The sequence below is a fragment of the Polistes dominula genome, unplaced genomic scaffold (assembly GCF_049000335.1).
Source record: "Polistes dominula isolate Pdom_NZ unplaced genomic scaffold, Pdom_raw_medaka contig_28, whole genome shotgun sequence".
In the NCBI taxonomy this organism is placed as follows: Eukaryota; Metazoa; Arthropoda; class Insecta; order Hymenoptera; family Vespidae; genus Polistes; species Polistes dominula.
Window position 1 is genome coordinate 1,139,434 of NW_028300879.1, and position 20,221 is coordinate 1,159,654.

Sequence of the window (20,221 nt, forward strand, 5' to 3'; positions counted from 1 at the left end):
CATTTTCATTTGTATACGTGCGATTTAACACGTTTCCCTTTTTTGTAGACATTTCTTTCTTACGTTATCGTTTAGCAAACAACGTTGCATGACAACGTGATACGCTTCTGCTTTCACTATTCTTATACATTGTGTGTACAAGAATTTGTGAAATTTATTAAGACTGATGTATTATCTCATATCAATCATTTTTTCTTACCATTAATAAATATGTTTATATAGTTCTATAGTTATATGAAGTTCAATTGTTCACATGTTTATCTTTTTATTTATAAAAATCGAATAAATAAGTAAAACTAATTCTATGAGAATGTCCTTGTGTTAATGAGAAACGTATAAGAATGATTACATAAAAGATTATTCGGGTCAAATCCATTGAGTTTCCAAAATTAATACGCTATACATACATTTGTCTAAGATAGTGATTAACATTAGAACACTTCGGGTAACATTTATCTTATTTTATTTTTTTTTCAATTAAATAGTTCCATATATAAATGGCACGTACAATTGATTTCTCAGGAAAACAAAATAGCAGAAGTTTCAAGATTAATAAGTTTGAATCTCTATTTGCAAAGTATACCTGAGTTAATTATAATAATAAATATTCTTATCCTCTTTTACTTTACCTTTTACGGTTACAAGTCATTTCTTTCCGAACACCTCCTCACACTTATTCAATATAAACAGAAGTTTCACCTTTTTACCGTTTCTTTGGAGTCAATAGCACACGGTTATTTTTCCTTCTTTCTTCTAAAAGTTCATCCATTCGGGTTATTAACTGTACCCACGTTGCTTAACTTTAGTGATTAGCCAGGAAATAGTAATCCGACATGGTTAGGCCGTTGACATATGACAATAAATATACATATATTTATAAATGTAATAAATAAAAATAACTAGATAAATTAAATAATATTAATTACAAATATATAATAATTTTAATTATGATGTAAAAACTGTTGTTGTTATTATCGCCAGTCTTCTTTAATCATATCGCTAGCTTTTTCGCCGATCATGATAACAGGTGCATTAGTATTTCCATTCACAATGGTAGGCATTATAGATGCATCAACGACTCTTAAACCTTTCACACCATAAACTCTTAATCTTGGATCCACGACAGCTGTTGGATCGTGTTTTGGTCCCATTTTACACGTACCCACTGGATGATACATAGTAAAAGTAAAGTGTCGTATAGCACATTCCCAATATTCGTAAGTAGCAAAAGGAAATTGTTGACAGCCTGGTAATTTAATAGAGTACGGTCTAGAACCAAATCTTTGAAAAGCACTAGTATTTGAAACAGCCATGGCAAGTTCTATACCATCTATTAAAGTGTCTACATCTTCTTTATAAGCGAAATAATTCGGATTAATGTCAGGATGAGTCAAAGGATCTTTATTCTTCAGACGAATCCATCCAGAACTTTTAGGTCTTAATAAAAGAGGTAATAGGGTCCAACTGTCAGAATTTTTTAGTGGTTTAAATGCAGTATTGTAAACACTGTCTTTCAGTCCCACAAACTTCTTTACAGATTCACCATCAGAATTAATAGAACTTGCTAGGAAGTGGAGCTGAATATCTGGGTAAGCACCAGATGGGTCAGCGTATTTTGAATTAATAAAGGCCAAAGCTTCGATTCCGGGATTAGTTAAAGGTCCCTTATTGTTTATTAAATAATTCAATAATATTGGTACTGATTCTAAGCGTTCCCTATTTAAAGTAACAGGTTCGTTTACCGTAAAGCTTAATCCACCGAGACCAACATGGTCCTGAAGATTGTCTCCAACTCGAAGATCAGATACTACCGTTATTCCGAGTTCCTCGAGATGTTCTCTTGGTCCTATGCCTGATAGCATTAGCAATTGGGGTGAATTGATTGCTCCAGCTGACAGAATAATCTCTCTTCTTACTTTAACAGTTTGTTTTAAACCGTAACGAAGAAATTCTATCCCCGTAGCTCGTTTTTCGTCATTGAAGAGCACTTTTAATACTTGAGTGTTTAAAGCTACGTGGAGATTTGGTCTGTTCTTTACCGGCCTTAAAAAAGCTTTAGCAGACGAGCAACGACTTCCTCGCCGTATTGTAGCCTGTACGATCATAAAGCCAGTCTGACTTTCACCATTGATATCACGATTTTCATAACCTAGTTCTTGTCCAGCTTGCAAAAAAGCGATCGCTAATGGAGATCTCCACGGAGGTTCCTGTACAGTCAAGTAGCCACCCCTATTATGGTAAGGTGACTTCGCTAAATAAGGGTTCCTGTTATCTTCTGACTTAAGAAAGTAAGGAAGAACTTCTTCGTAACTCCAGCCGGTGTTACCCATTCTTGCCCAGTTGTCGTAATCCAATCTAAAATAATATTTCTTAGTATTTATGATTGCAATCACATTGTGCTATAACGTGAGAGGTTATTAAAACAAGTTTTTATGATTGTAATAATCAGTGCTGTTTAAATATATACTATAGTCAAGCAAAAATACGTATGTACGTATGTAGAACGTGACAGGTCATGGAGGTGAAGGTGAAATTTACCTGTTTCCACGCACATATACCATAGCATTTAGGACACTGCTTCCACCAAGAACCCTTCCACGTGGCCAATTACATCTATCTCCTACCATTGCGAGACAATAAGCCGATGTAGTTGACGGTGTGGTTTGATATTTCCAATCTAATTCCGTTAATTGACTGTAGCCTGCGAAAATTGGGACCTCCGAAATTTCGTTCTCATTATCACCGGCTTCTATTAACAATACGCTCCAATTGGATACCTCAGATAGTCTCGAAGCAACTACTGCTCCAGCACTTCCACCACCCACAATGATGAAATCATACATTCGATTCAGCTGGAGAATTTATTTCCGAAAAATGATGTACGTTTCCTTTATGTTCAGTTAAAGAGATAATTATAATTATAATAATTTACCTCACGAGTATTTCTTATAGGAGATTCAGGATCCATCTTTTCGTATCTGTATAATGATAGTCCGATTGCCATAAGTGGGATCAAGCCGATCCCTATGGCGGATGTCCTGGCAATTAATGTAACCAAACCTATACCTATTGTCATTTTCTAGAATGATATTTTGTAAATTTTTTAACACAGTGTTTGTTAACACGTAGCTTGTTTTTAATCGAAATTGATCAAAAATTATAATTATACACTGTCACTGCATATTTCACTGATTATTGATATTTTGTATTTTGCAAATCACGGACACATCATTTATTTTAATGGAGATTTTGATTTTTGATTTTTAATTTTGTCAGATAATTCACATAAAACTTTGATTAGCTTTTCGGTCAGATGCATTGGTAAAATAACTGCAAGCGAAAATAGGAGTGTTTCAATGCAGGCGGTATGGCTAATACTGAGAGTGAAATCTAGTAAGATTCTCGTGCTCCATGCAATAGGTGAGGACGTTCGTATAGCTAAAAAGAAAGAGTGAAATAATTGTGTTTTTACTAACTCTCTATTCTGCAGCTATATATTTTTTTTTTCTAAGAAAATGTAAGAATATATTGACACTTGAGACATTAATAATAATAATTGAAGTTTATCATTAGCATTGCATATACTTTGAAATAAAAAGAATTTATTTACTGTTTATTGTCGAACAAATTGCAATTTGATCAAAACCATTAGATAATGATAATAAAACTGAATATCTTCATACGTATGTTTTAGAACATACGAATTTACGTACTTTCATTGACATCATTTATGAAAATGTTTATCCTTAAACACTTTCTCTTTTAAGCGACGTATTAGTTGCATATTTGTCATGCATCTTCCTTGAACTATTCGTTAAAGTGAAGTTACTTGAAGTAATAATAAAAATCTAATTAAATGGGATATTTTTATTAGGTTAACGTTGTGTCATTAAATCATTTTAATAAAACAGGATTTTCAAAGAATCATTACAAAAGGTGTTTTAAATTCGACGAGTTACATTTTACTACAAAGCAATGTTCCAATGTCTTCCTTTGGTGCTCTACTTTTCCTTCGAGCGTAAGAAGAAACTAAGTTGATAAAAACGATTCCAATTATAGATCAATGATTGTCGTCCTTGTCTCATTTTACATTAAAAAATATTTTTTGTTTGTTTGTTAATATTTCCTATCTATTATTAAATTGCACGTATATACACCGAGTGCATAATACTTTATAAAGATACGTGTTGCATTTAAATGAAGAATTGTTTTACATACACTCTCTCTCTTTTTTTTTTTTTTTTTCATTTGGACATAGAATTGACATTCCTCACGCAAACTTGCAATGATCGTGCTCAACGAGCACAATCACATGATATCTTTTTGTTTAGTTTCATATTACAATAACTTAATGACTAACTATAAACATATAAAAAGATCATGAAATTATATTTTGAAATTTGATGTATAAATGTTATTACATTCCAGACACAAATTCCGTATGTGAGATTTATCTTAGCAACTTTATCGCGTACGAAGTAATTGAATAAAGTAAGAAGAGATTTCACCTTCGGATTCGTTCAGTAGAGTTTACTCGGAGAAGGTGCTTTGATCTCAAGAAAGTTATCCGTGTAAAATTACATTGTAAATTTAAGCGAATAGAAAGCTAACAACGTATCATTGATCTAAAGCGTTTTTTCAATCGATTGACTTACTTCAAAAAAAAAAGAACATTTGTCAAAACTACTTCTGTTAAAATAATAATAATAATTTAATGAACAATAATATTATAATGTGCTGTAAAATTATGTCTTCGCAATAACAAATTAATGTGAATGGTCTTCTTGACATCGTTATATTATCACAAATGAAAAAAGAAAAACAAAAAAAAAACCATACAAAAACATTTCTTAGCATACTTTTATGAATACCTTATATAAATTATTGTTATAATAATTATTATTATTATTAAAAAATGGTTTTGTTTGTACGTAGATTTTTCCTACATGGAATCGTCCTATGATAATTATCGTAAGCTAATGATGAGGAAGATACATAGGTTGGAACTTAAATAGTGGCAACTATTTAATTACAACCGATACAAAAGAGTTACATTTTTGCACCTGTTACTTTCCTTCAAACCAAAACTGAAACGCCAATCCAATGAATGGCGTTATTGTGGGTCATCTCGAAAATTGAAAGTGCATCAGAGCCTCAGAGCCAAAAAATATAATAAAAATATAATATAATAGGTCAATGGATTGCATGTATATGTTATTTATAATATTATATATATTTTCATTTATTTATAATATTTATATATGTAGGGAAATCAATTGTTCTGTATCCGGCTAAGGATATCTAATTCACCCGTGTTGCCGACACTACTTGAGATATAAAAGATACTCTTTATTCTAACAAATTATTGCTTATTACAATTACAATTACCATTACAATAATAATTACAATAACGCTTCGCAACTTCTTGCACTCATTCAGACCTCACAGAATCACTACTCACTCGCTACTCTCTTCTCACTCGCTCTCGTCACTCAGTTCTCTCCACGCTACTCTCTCAAAAACAACAAACTCCCGATGCGTGACCGTCCTCTCCTTATGAGGTTTCTTCCCCACCCCGCATGTTCCAAACGCACTCGGACAATTGGACCCACACCGACTAACACACACAACATGTCGAACCTTTGGACCCACACCGACCTACACACACAACCTCTCGCACCTTTGGACTCACACAGATTTACACACACAACCCCTCGGACGTTTGGACTCACACAGACTTACACACACAACCTCTTCAATTTTCAACACCCCACATATATTTAATTAACTAATATACATTCAATGTAATAATTCTAATTATGATGTAAAAACTATTGTTGTTGTTATCGCCAGTCTTCTTTAATCATATCGCTAGCTTTTTCGCCGATCATGATAGTAGGTGCATTAGTATTTCCACTCACAATGGTAGGCATTATAGATGCATCAACGACTCTTAAACCTTTCACACCATACACTCTTAATCTTGGATCCACGACAGCTGTTGGATCGTCTTTTGGTCCCATTTTACACGTACCCACTGGATGATATATAGTAAAAGTAAAATGTCGTATAGTACATTCCCAATATTCGTAAGTAGCAAAAGGGAATTTTTGACAGCCTGGTAATTTAACAGAGTATAGTCTAGAACCAAATCTTTGAAAAGTACTTGAATTTGAAATAGCCATGAGAAATTGTATACCATCTATTAAAGTGTCTATATCTTCTTTATAAGCGAAATAATTCGGATTAATGTCAGGATGAGTCAAAGGATCTTTACTCTTAAGACGAATCCATCCAGAGCTTTTAGGTCTTAATAAAAGAGGTAATACGATCCAACTGTCATAATCTTTTAGTGATTTATATGCATTATTGTAATAAATGTCTTGGATTCCCAAAAACTTCCGTATATTTTTAAAATCACTATTAATTAAACCTGCTAGAAGGTGGAGCTCAATATCTGGATAAGCACCAGATGGATCAGCGTATTTTGAATTAATAAATGCCAAAGCTTCGATTCCAGGATTAGTTAATGGTCCCTCATTGTTTATTAAATAATTCAATAATATTGGTACTGATACTAAGCGTTCCTTTTTTAAAGTAATAGTATCATTTATCGTAAAGCTTAATCCACCGACACTAACATGGTCCTGAAGATTGTCTCCAACTCGAAGATCAGATATTACCGTTATTCCGAGTTCCTCGAGATGTTCTCTTGGTCCTATGCCTGATAGCATTAGCAATTGGGGTGAATTGATTGCTCCAGCTGACAGAATAATCTCTCTTCTTACTTTAACAGTTTGTTTTAAACCGTAACGAAGAAATTCTATCCCCGTAGCTCGTTTTTCGTCATTGAAGAGCACTTTTAATACTTGAGTGTTTAATGCTACGTGGAGATTTGGTCTGTTCTTTACCGGCCTTAAAAAGCTTTAGCAGACGAGCAACGACTTCCTCGCCGTATTGTAGCCTGTGGGATCATAAAGCCAGTCTGACTTTCACCATTGATATCACGTATTTCATAACCTAGTTCTTGTCCAGCTTGCAAAAAAGCGATCGCTAATGGAGATGTCCACGGAGCTTCCTGTACAGTCAAGTAGCCACTCGTATTATGGTAAGGTGACTTCGCTAAATAAGGGTTTCTATTATCTTCTGACTTAAGAAAGTAAGGAAGAACTTCTTCGTAACTCCAGCCGATGTTACCCATTCTTGCCCAGTTGTCGTAATCCAATCTTAAATAATATTTATAGATATTTATGATTGTGCTAATGAATTATTTTTACACATGCTAAAAATAAAGCGTGCAAAGTTATGCAGATCAATGTTATATTAACCTGTTTCCACGAACATATGCCATAACATTTAGGACACTGCTTCCACCTAGAACCCTTCCACGTGGCCAATTACATCTATCTCCTACCATTGCGAGACAATAAGCAGATGTCGTTGACGGTGTGGTTTGATATTTCCAATCTAATTCCGTTAATTGATTGTAGAATGTTAAAATTGGGATCTCCGAAATTTCGTTCTCATTATCACCGGCTTCTATTAACAATACGCTCCAATTGGATACCTCAGATAGTCTCGAAGCAACTACTGCTCCAGCACTTCCACCACCCACAATGATGAAATCATACGTTTGATTCAACTGGAGAATTTATTTCCGAAAATGATGTACGTTTCCTTTATGTTCAGTTAAAGAGATAATTATAATAATAATAATTTACCTCACGAGTATTTCTTATAGGAGATTCTGGATCAAGCTCGTCGTATCTTTCGAAGGATCGTATAATTTCTTTAAATGGAATAGTACCAATTCCAATGGCGATTGCCATGGCAATTAAGGAGCCCAAGTTTATTGCCATTTTCTAGAATTATATTATTTAATCTTATCAATATAAATTGCGAACTATATATTTCTCAAGAGAATTAGTTACCGTCACGAGTTGGATATAATAAAAGTCTTTTATATAGAGTTCAATTTTATTGATTATTTTAAAAAATATTATTTTATCAAAAATTAGAAATGGTGAATATGGATTACGATACTGTTTGAATCTTTAGTTTATATTGAAAGTTATTTGTGAGTTCTGTTTCTTTTATACGTGTAGCAACCGCACATTTTGAATATTCTTTCAATAAAATAGGTATAAAAGAAGGGATTTAAATGGTTTCACCTTTCATCTATGTTACATAATATGACTTTAAAAATTAATTTAAATGTTTTGGTTTTATTTATACTTTTTAATTTGACATGATGAATAATTTAACTTGTTTTTGATCTCGCACAAAAACGCATGTCATCATGACAAAAAAATGCATGTCATTATTTGTTATAAGAGACGTTTATTTTAAAAGTGGCCTAACAACTCTATTTATGTTCGAATCGAGATATTGAAGTATTTTCGTTTCAATGTAATTAAAAATATATGAACAAGATATTAACGAGTTATACTACTTAAGTGCATCTAAAGATGTTCAATTTATAGTTTCTATTAAAATTGTGACAATTATTAAGTGAATAATATGCGTTTTCTTATCACGAATGGAGTTTGGCCATTTTTTAAATTAACAACCAGATTTGTTGTAAAATTTCGAAGGAGCCTCTAAGTTCATTCAACATAATTTCAATTGCTTCAAATTGAAAAAACCAATACTCCATTTATTTTATATATATTTAAAAAAAACTTCATATAAACATAGTTAATGTGATTCAAAATTCATTTTTTAATTATGTATAACGTACAAAATTACAAACACAACATACCAAAACAAGTTTACTACTAATCTACATTTTGATTAAGTGAAAGGGATTTGAGGAAATCATAAATTTCCGGTGGTATATATCGTTATTACGATATTGACCTATTGAATGATTATGTCCTTGAATTTTTTCTGTCGTTAATTGTCTGATATTTTTATATAGTGATGTCAATAAAATATTTTCGAACTTTTTTTATTTTTTGTGATCTACCCTGAACGTATTTTCATTCATTGATGTTTTATTACAAATTTCTAATCAGTTTATCGATTCTCCGTTAGAATTCTGTACCCTTTTCAAAATTTTGTCTTTTAATAATTTGGAATTTTTTAAATCCACCTAAATTATGTAACGTTACACGATTGGTCATAAGAATTGATCACCAAAAATGTTCTCGAATTAAACAATTTTTTTCTGAAAAGTTTACGAGAGAAATCTCCTCTTGACATGGGTTCCAATGATATCGTCAGAATCAGTAAAAGTTTTAATCACCAATTCATTTGGTTTTTTTATAATGATCATAAATAAATGTTAATGTTTAATGATGTCCATTTAAGGCTTGGATTTACTAAATTTATGTTTCTCTCATGGGCATTTATGTGTTGTATACTCACGTGTGTAGAAACTGTCGAGTTTATTTCTGTTACTTCTTACAAGGAGATATTACATTAAAGCACCAACGAATTTGAACCGTTTTGAGTGCTACGAAACGATTTTGCGCTTCTCTTCTGTCCCTTGAACAGTGCCAGCGCCCTAAGCTGTGAAACTGATAACCGCGACACGTTCAGTTTCTGTCGATGGGCGACTTTACGGTTACGGTTTTAGGTAAAAGTAAAAGAATGAGACGACAACTAGTAAAAATATAAAAAAAATTATACTGTAGATAACAACAAAAAAACAAATAGTGAAAATCTTTACTGTATATACCTTTTATATATACAATAAAATATTTAAATGATATTCTTATATTATTTAAAGACGCTGATGAATCTGTACTTATGCTCAGAAAGATGACAGAACAACACTGAATTGAAACAATTACAGCTACCGTATAAAGCTGAAAACAGCGCTCCTTGGCATTCTTGGAGAGGGAATAAGACAAGCGTTATCGCGTCAATTTTTGGATTTTATGCAATGTGAGAGGAGAGGATTGCTATCACCGCACCAGTTATAATCTTAAATTGAATTATTTTTAGTATTGATAAATAATAATAAGTTGTGAAAAATGACTAAGTTTTTATAACAATATAAAATTAATTTGTTTATAATAATTGTATATAATATAATATAAGTAATCTTTTGATTTAAAACATCTTAACAATAGAACAATGAATAGGAAACATAAAACTTAACAAAATCAAGTCTTTACAACTTTCTACCTGTTTTTGTAATGATTTTAGACACCACAATGATAAAAAAAAAAAAATACATATTTTATAATTATTTAATGAACTATCTAAATTATTTAATATTAATTAAAAGTATTTGAGATAGTCGCATTGCTTCTTATATTTCTGGATATCCAATCCTTTTTTATGAGGTCTGAACCCTTCTCAGCTATCATCATCACAGGTGCATTGATATTGCCATTAGTTATGGTGGGCATGATTGAAGCATCGATTACACGAAGCCCTTCCACTCCATATACCCTTAAGGAAGGATCTACGACGGCCATTGGATCAGATCGTGGACCCATTTTTGCAGTACAGCTCATGTGATAAATTGTCATTGTGTATTGACGAATAGCACATTCCCAATACTTGTCCGTGAACATTGGAATATGTTTACAATTTGGTAATGGTTTACTATGAAGTCTTGATCCGAATCTCTTGAGACTACTCGTTTCACCATATGCAATTGCTGCTTTGACTCCTTCTCGCAAAACATTCACATCATCGGGATGCGTTAAATAATTGTGGTACATCAATGGATAATCAAGTGGATCTTTCGATTTCAATTTGATATAACCACGTGATTTAGGTCTGAGCATCATTGGGAATATACCAAAACCATTACGATTGGTTATCTCTCCAAAGACTTCATCGTAAAATGCATCTGTTACACAATGAGCATATTTCACTTGACTCCCACCGCTGTTAACCGTGGTGGAAGTAACCATAAACTCTATATCGGGCCAATCATCAGTTTGATTGGCATACTTAGTGGTTAGAAAGCCTACTACTTCAATACCAACGCTTGAGGTTAAAGGACCATCTTCGGTAATTGCATATCTTAATGCACTATTGAAGTTCACTAAACGAGGAAAAACTAAACTGACCTCGTAATCAATTAAAAAAGTTATACCACCAACTGCTATATGATCTTGAAGATTTTGTCCGACACCGGGTGAATCTTGAATCACTGGGATACCAAGACTTTCGAGATGATTCCTAGGTCCGATACCAGATAACATTAACAATTGTGGAGTATTTATGGCACCTGCTGAAAGTATAACTTCTTTTCTTGCGAATACGGTTTCGATACGACCATTTCTAATAAATTCTACGCCATAAGCTCTTTTTGTGCTTGGGTCTATAAGAACACGTGTAACATGGCTCCATAATGATAAATGAAAATTTGGTCGTAATTGAATAGGTCGTATGAATGCCTTGGCTGAACTGCATCTAGTACCTCTACGCATTGTATATTGAAAGAATGCGAAACCTGTTTGTTGTTCACCATTTATATCCACGATGTCATAACCCATTTCTTCTGCAGCTTGAAGAAATGCTGGAGCCAGTGGTGTATTATACGGAGCATCTTGAACGGTTAGATAACCACCTATAAAGTTTATTTACATTCAATTAAATAATGTATTCAATATCATTGATAATGTTAACGTTATCTTTTCAATAATTATTCACCTTTCTTCGAATTTTATGAAAGGTTCAAACATTGTAACTTACCTGTACTATGGTATTTAGTGTTTCTTGCTAAATACGGGTTTCTTTGGTCCTGTGACTTTTTAAAATATGGTAGTACATCGTCGTATCCCCAGCCAGTATTTCCAAAGCTTTCCCATTGATCATAATCACGGCGATTTCCACGTACATAGAGCATGGTATTAAGTACGCTTGAACCACCTAACACCTACAATCAAATTAATAAGATAATGATCTTATGTTATTTTTACGATCATAACAAATAAATACTTTTTACAATTTTATTTTCATAAAGTTATCAAAATGTAACATAGACGTTCTGTCTATGTTGTCAGGGTTAATAATATATAATATATATATATAATTTTAATATAATTTTAAGTTAATTAATTTAATAATAGTAATATATTGTAATACGATTTATTGACGTCAGAAGATTATTATACTTGTAATAGGTTTAATGTAAATATAATTATATTGAAATATTTATCTTTCATTTTACATATAGACATTATGTTATATCCGCAAACATTTATTTGTTTTTCTGTATAAACAATTTTATCCGTGAACAAATTTACATATTTTATTTTACTAAACATTTTATCTTGTCAGTAAAGTCCTACTTTTTCTCCAACTTGGTTAAGTCTCTTACGTATATTCAACAGTCATTGTAATACAATGCTGTTGTACAACCTGACATTCTAATAAAGTCATTATGCAACAATTGTCATTATAGATAAAACAATGTAGGTTAACGTCAAAGTTGAATCAATTAACTTACTTTTCCTCGAGTCCAACAACTACGATGATCATTCATTGCTTGGCAAGCAGTATCTTGCGGTTGAGTTCTATACTTCCAATCCAATTTACTTCTGTGTAAATAAAGTGACAAAATTGGTACGTCCGTGATCTCGGTTTCATGACCACCTGCTTCTAGAAGAAGTGCATTCCACTTTGGATTCTCCGTTAATCGATTAACAATAACACTACCGGCTGAACCACCACCGATTATTACAAAATCGTATTCCTTCAATAAATTTTTCGTTACTCTTGGTTGATTTTCTGGATCCATTAGATAATAATTGAAATAAGTTAAAGCAGCTATTAGGAATGGTACGATACTTATTTTTCCAATACCAAGTGCAACCGTATTTGCTTGTATTGCAGCTGTTGCTGTTGCATCGAGATCCATGATTATTTAATCTTAATTTTGGATAATATAAAGATGATAGATAGATAGATAGATAGATGCAATATTATTATTATCGTTGAATCAAAGATATTCAATAAAAATCACATAAACTTTTGAATAGGTGTATTAATCTTTTCCTTTTGTCCAAAAATGTGATATTTTTTTTAAAATGATTAAGTTCCTCACAAACAGGATTGTTAAAAGTAAATCAAAAAAATATCTTATTGGATTTTTTTCTTGAGATTATTTGAATTATTTGTTAACATTTTTTTGTTCAATATTAATATCTTTTTCATGTATTTGAATTAGCAGCTCGTTGTTATCCAATGATAACATTTTCAAATAATATCTGAAACAATGTAATTTAAATAGTTAGATAACTTTGTGAATATTTTGAGTATTACTTTCTATTTTGGTTTCATAAGTTGTTTCAAATTTAATGGAGTTATTAGATTCTTTCTAAAATAGTTTCTTGTTTTTTATTCTCAGAAATTGTTACGTCATAGATGGATGAATATCTTTGTTGAACTAGCACAAAATTTACTGATTGTAAATTTATATATATATATATATATATATATATATATATTAATTAATAATTTAATTTTTTATATATATATAATTTTTTATTTAGTAATTTATTCTTTAAATATTATAATATATATATATATAAATAAAAGTAAGATATTTGTTTCAAAAGTTTGTTGATAATTATCATCATTTATAAAAGATAAAATCACGAGAAATAAAAATATTATTTTCTAAGAAAATAATTTAGTTATCTGTTCAAAACACAAATAATACAATATAATTAATTTATAATCATTTTCTCGTTAAAATGATATTTAATAAACGTCGATTTTTGATTACTGTAAATATGTAAAGATAATTTATATCGCATCATTTAATAGTTATATCATAGTATTTGGAAAGTATTAAATAGAAAATTAAGACATTGATAAAGAATAGAAAAATATTAGTATATAAAAGTCACAGAAATAATCATTTTGGAAATATCTAAAGAATTTTTATCTTTTCCAATTTCTCAAATGGTTTTGTAATTTTACCAGATGACTCGTTAATTACTTCATAAATTACTAAATAGTAGTAACGTAATATTACGTCACAAAGTATCAAATTTTAGTGTTGCTCAATTTCGATTAATTATTAAATTGTATTATTATTATTATTATTATTATTTGACAATTTAGTAAAATTTTTTTTATATCTTTAAATATTCTTAAAATTTTTAAATATAATGGCACCTCTAAAATTATTATGTAAAACAAATCTGTAAAAATATTATTAAGTTTTACATTACTGTAAAATTATTATTTTCGTTTGCAATGAAACTTATTTTTTTTTTTTTATTAAACAAAATTATTTTCAAAATTTTGAGATAAAATTTGAGATTATTTTTTGACATTAAAAAAGAAAAAAAAATGTTAATTTTATTTTTACGACAGATAAATGATTAAGATAAACCTTTTTTTTTTTTTTTTGATAATTAATTTATTAATTGGAATAAAAACAAATAGAAGAATTACGAAAATCTACTAAAACTTTCAGACTCATTTTAAGTAATCTTTTATTATTTCAATAAAAACATACAAATCAAAGAAATCAAATTCTACCGACAAAAAAAAAGGAATAATTTCGTAAATATGAAATATAAATTTAATAGAATCTCTGTCTGATTTAGGATGTTCCTTCTTTTAAGTAGAGAAACTATCACGTTATTTTAACTGTGTTAGTTTGTAGTTAAAGTGTAATGGTACGTAATGTGATTGCAGAACATCAAGAATTTGTACAATCTCTTGAAGTAAACATAAATGTAGTCCCCATGTAATATTGTATAATAGATTTAACGTTATCTAATTTTTATCTTGTAAAGAAACAAAAAGAAAAAGAAAAAACAACAACAACAACACTTACCAATAAAACATTGTCATCTGTTACAGGAAGAACGATGATTTTGAAAAACTATAAAACACAAGTATGCTTTGTTTTAAGAAAATGTTTTTTCTTTTTACACAAAAATATTACAACTTCTTTCATCATTTATGAATACATCTCACGACATTTTATATTATAAAATAATCTAATTAATTTATCTCAAGCACAAGATGTTAAAGTAGAGTTTTACGTATATTTTGACCTGGATCGGACAGGTTCTCTGTGTCAGAGAAAGCGATAGACTGAGGAGTTCGAATATAACGATGAAACGTATAAACCTTGAATGTACCACCACCTTAATATGACGAAACAATTCTTTGCCCACTGTACTTACTTTAGATTTTTTTTTTCTTCAGCCTATTACCGCTTTTTGCAGTATTATTTCTTTATATATTTTTTTCTTCCCCTTACAACCCTTCATTTGCTTGACATTAAAAACTTTGCTCAGTGCTTTTTTTTTTTTCTATTATGGCATACATCAAGATTCATTTATAATTTGTTTTTTATTTTAAATTAATTTATTGTTAATTTATGTACCGTAACAGAGTTTTGAAATATTCTTGATCATTAAATATCTTACAATAATGAATGGGTATTATTATGGGTATTATTATGGGTATTATTATTACTCATTTAGTTTGTATTTGTTTTTTTTTTCTAATATTTTTTTATCAATTAGAAATGTGCATAATTTTACGATCAAGGCTCCACTCCAGATAAGTTTTTTTTTTGTTTTTTTTATTTTTTTTTATGAACGATTTATTGATATTTTTTTATTTTTTTATTAATAAGTGTTATTAAGATCATACACGCATGTTTACGTTAAGTTTATTTAAATTTGAAATGTGTAATATTATGTAAAATATCATAGTCAACGTGCACGTCAATGTATAAATCTCATTATTTTGTTTTAATTAAATGTCTTATAAATTTCTCATATACTTATATATAAATTTAAAAAGTTAGTTTTTTTTTATATATATATATATATTTCATCCTTTCTATGAATTAATTTGATTTTTATGGTCAGTTTTGAAATCAACAAACACATACGTGCCCGCATTCAACCAAATCGTTTATTTATGTTCTTTGCTCTTTTCTTGTTTCATCAGAATTTTAAACAACATTATTCATTGTATAATGTTTGCAAAAACATTTTTTTTTTTTTTTATTCTTTAAACAGTTTAACATAAATACATATTTTACTTTATTCTTGACAAAAAAAACTAGTATTTAATAATGATTGTGAATTTATATCGACATAATGTGTGTGTATGTGTGTGTGTGTGTGTTGTGTTATCATTCGTTAAGCAAAATATTTTTTACAGTATTTTTATAAAATCAATTATCGTAAGAAACTAGAATAAAATAATGCAATTGGAAACAAACAGGTTATTACACGAATATTATATAACACATGATGTGCATATATCTACAATTCTAAATATCTTTTTATCTATCTATATATATATATATATATACTATTTATAGTACATATAAACTAATCAAAATGTTTTCTATTTCAGTTGAAAGTTTAAATATTTCATGCGTAAAATTCACATTAGAAAAATATCGTTTTAATTACTTTTATCGTACAATGTGTGTTAGAAGCGCCTACTAATAGGCAATCAGAAATACACCGATGTAATTTTAATAACCTAATTCCACAATTCACGAAGTAATATTTACATTATTCTATATATTATTATAATATATTAGCAGTGGTGGATAAAATCAAGTGTGACGGCTGCAAGGCATACAAATGTTGGGACCCTTAAATTGTAATTAAAAAGAAAAACAAGAAAAGAGTTTCAAAACAATTTTTATTAAATTATTAATAAAAAAAGAAAATTAGTCAAAAATTTCATATCATTATACATGAATTACATTTATTTAAAAAAAGAACATAATTTTTTAAGACCTTGGGGCCTTTAAATTCTAATTAACAAAAAAGAAAGAGTTTCAAAACAACTTCCACTATGTTAATTAATATTAATAACAATTTTATATCATTAAACATTAACTACATTTATTTAACAAAATAAATCTAATTTTTTAAGACCCCAGAGCTCTTTGATATTCCAAAACCTGCAGCTTAGTCCGCTTACTGTTTAATCCGACACTGTATATTATCTATGTTTATAATAATCCCAGATACCATAAAGCGATTAAAATACTTTTAATCATCACGTAAAAACAATACGTTTTTTGTTTACATTATAAAAGCAAAGATTTCTTTTTAAAGAAGCATCGTGGATTATAATAACTTGATGTATAATTAACGGCTGCAAATTACTTTCATTTTAAAGTTCATCCTTGCTGAGCCAATCATTTTTAATCATGTCTGCTCCTTTTTCTGCAATCATTATCGTAGGTGCATTTGTATTTCCACTGACAATTTGTGGCATTATAGAAGCATCAATGACTCTTAGTCTTTCAATGCCTTTTACTTTAAGACGAGGATCGACAACAGCTGTAGGATCGTTAGGAGGTCCCATTTTAGCTGTACCAACAGGATGGAAAAGTGTTCCTGCAGTGTTACTTAAATTACAATCCCAATATTCCATAGAATCGGGCTCAGTGTTACGACAATTGGGTATATCATAATGACGTAAGTTTATTCCATTAGTTTGAAATGTTTTGGTCTTTGCTAAAGACTTTGCAAAATTGATAGATTTCAAAAGAATCTTTCTGTCGGATTGATCTTTAAAATAATTGGCATAGATCTTAACTGGATCATCAGGATTGGTGCTACGTAATTTAACTTCACCTGTGCTCTTTGGTCTTAGTAAAGCTGGACACATAAAAACAATATCTGTCTCCATAACAACTTTACTCATAATGTCAATTAATTCGTCTTGAACATCGAAGGCTTTCAAAAGGAATTGGACTTTATATACTTGCCATCTTGGTACGTGAGTAATGATAATCTCTACTTCGGGATATTTCGATTTTGGGTCGGTAAAGTTAAGGAATCCAAGAAGATCGACTCCACCAATCGTAGCCAATTCACCCGTTCCTTTCATCAGATAATCATAGGCAATGTCCATTATGTGCGTTGATGATGGTAGTGCACTCGTCTGATTAATGTATGCTAATTGAATTCCTAACCATACTACGTGATCCTGAAGATTTTGTCCAACGGGTAAATCAACCACCAGAGGTATGCCTATTTCACGAAGATGATCCGCTGGTCCAATTCCAGAAAGCATTAGAATCTGAGGTGTTACGATGGTACCAGTCGATAGAATCACTTCTTTTGATGCCGTTACATCGACTTGTTCGCCAGTTCTCAAAGTAACCCTAACACCAGTAGCTCGATTATCATCCAAAAGGATTTTCTCTACTTTAGCGGATTTGATTACAAAAAGATTCTTTCTATCCTTTATCGGTGAAAGAAATGCTTTCGCTACGTTCATTCGACGAGACATGTCAACAGCTCCTAAAGCTTTACCATAGCCTATATAATTGTCTCCATCTAATGGTTCGAGAATTGGTATACCAAGTTCACGAGCGGCGTCTATAAAAATGTCTTGAATATTCGTTTCAGAATAATTGAAGTATCTAATATTTAAAGGACCACCCCTGGCGCAATGTTTATCTCCCCATTTGTCTATGTATTCTTGAGAACAATCGATCGATTTTTTAAAATACGGCAATACTTCCTCGTAACTCCAACCTTCGTTACCAAGTTGTGCCCATTCATTATAATCTCGATCATTTCCACGGACATGTAACATCGCATTTATCACTGAACTACCACCTAGGGCCTTTCCTTTACCCCACTTGCAATTACCGTTGTTCATACCTTGACAAAATCCTTCCTGCGGTTCAATATCATAACTGTAATCTTCTTCAGTTCCCTGAATCATCAAAATCATTCCAGGAACATCCGATAATGCCGATGGATCTTCACCAGCTTCGATCAATAATACATTCCAATTGTTTATCTCTGACAACCTGTTTGCTAATACTGATCCAGCAGTACCACCTCCTGCAATCACGAAATCAAATTCCCTTTTCGAATTTATGATTTCGTTTGTACGATCCATTGGATAATCCTTGCTACTACTTAAACCACATTGAGCAACTAGTAACGTCTGAATTAATTGTGTAAATAAAAAACTTGATGATCCTTGAGCAGTAGCTGCACAAGTTGCCGAAATACAAGATTCCATTTTTCTTTATAGTTTTTGGACACACTTTCTCGTCCCGATTTGACAATTTTTAACCTAAAGTATTGCACACACACAAAAATATCAATTTTTTTTGTTCTTTTGAAAAGGGAAGAATTAAAATGATTCTGATACTTACTTGTTTCAGGAACACGTCCTACACTTTTGTCTGACCACACTCTTAGATTCTGTCTATTCTTTAATAAAATCAGTTAAATTAAATATAATTATTTAAATAGTAACAATGTAATACTAATAATAAAATAATGTTCATGTAAGTGTAGACTGTTAAAATAAATGATGTCATTGTTACTCACCGATAGTTCCTTTAAAAGCAAAATCCAAGAGATAATTAACCATATCGAGATACTGGTTTATGAATAGATCTCGTTGAGTATTCCCCACTTTAAATTATAGCTTTTTGTTTTTTTAATAATTTGATCTTACCAATTCTTTATTCCCACAATTTCTTTTCTTTGTAAGATTATCCTTTTACCTATCTGGTTATGCAGCCGCAATCTTATTTAAACCAGATTATGCAACGTATCTTTAACAAACAATCTCAAATTACAATTACACAGTATTCATTTTATATGATTGTCAGTGATATATATCGATTATCTTATATCGTTAAATATATTCTGAATATAATAAAATCGTATATACACATATGATAAAATAGTACAATAATAATAATAATATTTATATATATATTTTACTCAATATATTTTTACTCTCATTACGTTATTCTTTTTTTCGTCAATTATCGTTGATCGATTGTTGTTACCTTTATTAATTGTTGTTCCTCTATTGTTCATTGTATTGATGTACGCTGTTGAGTTGTTGCTTGTGGATCATCGCCCCAATGCCGAGCTGCCTGATGATTGCGTTGCTTGTAGATTGATGAGATCTGGCTAGGCTACTTCGTCGGGTGCCGATTAGGTCCCCAAGGGGGGTCCAAGGTCTTGATGCGTTGAATAAATGTTAATTTTGAGTTGTAATGGAATAGAAAGATACTGGTTTTTCGAGGCCTCTTGTAGTGAAAAAGTCGGTTGTGTAATCCCTCTCCTAAGTTGATTGACCAATAATAGAAGACCCCTCCCCCCATAGACCATAGATGGACATAGCTTATGTTCTAAAAATTGTAGAGGGGACTGAAATGTATAAATAACTTTGTCCTTACGAAGAAATGTCGTTTCCCCATATTATATATCGCATGTGTTTACATAGGAATCCGAGACCACTCGAAGGGCCCGACGCC

The 20,221-nt window shown here is 30.7% G+C and overlaps 5 protein-coding genes across 7 annotated transcripts in view; 1 reads left to right on the forward strand and 4 right to left on the reverse strand.

Moving 5' to 3' along the window:
- The window catches only part of Flo2 (flotillin-2), a 54,738-nt gene that overhangs the window by 11,911 nt on the left and 22,606 nt on the right, over positions 1 to 20,221 (forward strand). The gene's annotated exons all lie outside the window — the stretch shown is intronic.
- LOC107068456 (glucose dehydrogenase [FAD, quinone]) lies at positions 956 to 5,480 on the reverse strand. The gene is made up of 4 exons (XM_015324841.2): positions 5,389 to 5,480; positions 2,933 to 3,079; positions 2,539 to 2,852; positions 956 to 2,355 (listed from the first exon to the last, which is right to left on the reverse strand). The coding sequence occupies exons 1-4, from the start codon at positions 5,389 to 5,391 to the stop codon at positions 972 to 974; spliced, it is 1,848 nt and encodes a 615-aa protein (XP_015180327.2). The 5' UTR covers positions 5,392 to 5,480; the 3' UTR covers positions 956 to 971.
- Positions 5,215 to 9,860, reverse strand: LOC107068457 (glucose dehydrogenase [FAD, quinone]). The gene is given in 5 exon segments (XM_015324842.2): positions 5,215 to 6,925; positions 6,928 to 7,226; positions 7,329 to 7,642; positions 7,722 to 7,862; positions 9,370 to 9,860. Coding segments are annotated over 4 exon segments (1,833 nt in total). The 5' UTR covers positions 7,860 to 7,862; positions 9,370 to 9,860; the 3' UTR covers positions 5,215 to 5,843.
- On the reverse strand, positions 10,004 to 13,013 carry LOC107068452 (glucose dehydrogenase [FAD, quinone]). Its single transcript, XM_089171718.1, has 3 exons — positions 12,419 to 13,013; positions 11,662 to 11,845; positions 10,004 to 11,536 (listed from the first exon to the last, which is right to left on the reverse strand). Exons 1-3 carry the CDS (start codon positions 12,827 to 12,829, stop codon positions 10,227 to 10,229), a joined length of 1,905 nt encoding a protein of 634 aa, XP_089027844.1. The 5' UTR covers positions 12,830 to 13,013; the 3' UTR covers positions 10,004 to 10,226.
- Positions 16,592 to 19,899, reverse strand: LOC107068461 (glucose dehydrogenase [FAD, quinone]). 2 transcript variants are annotated; one of them, XM_089171737.1, is made up of 4 exons: positions 19,748 to 19,899; positions 19,278 to 19,507; positions 19,100 to 19,152; positions 16,592 to 19,017 (listed from the first exon to the last, which is right to left on the reverse strand). In XM_089171737.1, the coding sequence occupies exon 4, from the start codon at positions 18,961 to 18,963 to the stop codon at positions 17,089 to 17,091; it is 1,875 nt and encodes a 624-aa protein (XP_089027863.1). In that variant the 5' UTR covers positions 18,964 to 19,017; positions 19,100 to 19,152; positions 19,278 to 19,507; positions 19,748 to 19,899; the 3' UTR covers positions 16,592 to 17,088. The 2 variants fall into 2 exon arrangements, with proteins under 2 accessions (XP_089027863.1, XP_089027856.1); XM_089171730.1 differs by having other exon boundaries at positions 19,100 to 19,157.

Excerpts from the sequence above, each read along its gene's own strand:
- LOC107068456 (XM_015324841.2), bottom strand. Across the intron at positions 2,853-2,932 it reads CTATAAGAAATACTCGTGAG|CTGAATCGAATGTATGATTT; the intron begins GTAAATTATTAT and ends TAAATTCTCCAG. Across the intron at positions 2,356-2,538 it reads GTATATGTGCGTGGAAACAG|ATTGGATTACGACAACTGGG; the intron begins GTAAATTTCACC and ends ATATTATTTTAG.
- LOC107068452 (XM_089171718.1), bottom strand. The coding sequence starts at position 12,829 with ATGGATCTCGATGCAACAGCAACAGCTGCAATACAAGCAAATACGGTT. Across the intron at positions 11,846-12,418 it reads GTTGTTGGACTCGAGGAAAA|GTGTTAGGTGGTTCAAGCGT; the intron begins GTAAGTTAATTG and ends ATTTGATTGTAG. Across the intron at positions 11,537-11,661 it reads CACTAAATACCATAGTACAG|GTGGTTATCTAACCGTTCAA; the intron begins GTAAGTTACAAT and ends TAAACTTTATAG.
- LOC107068461 (XM_089171737.1), bottom strand. The coding sequence starts at position 18,963 with ATGGAATCTTGTATTTCGGCAACTTGTGCAGCTACTGCTCAAGGATCA.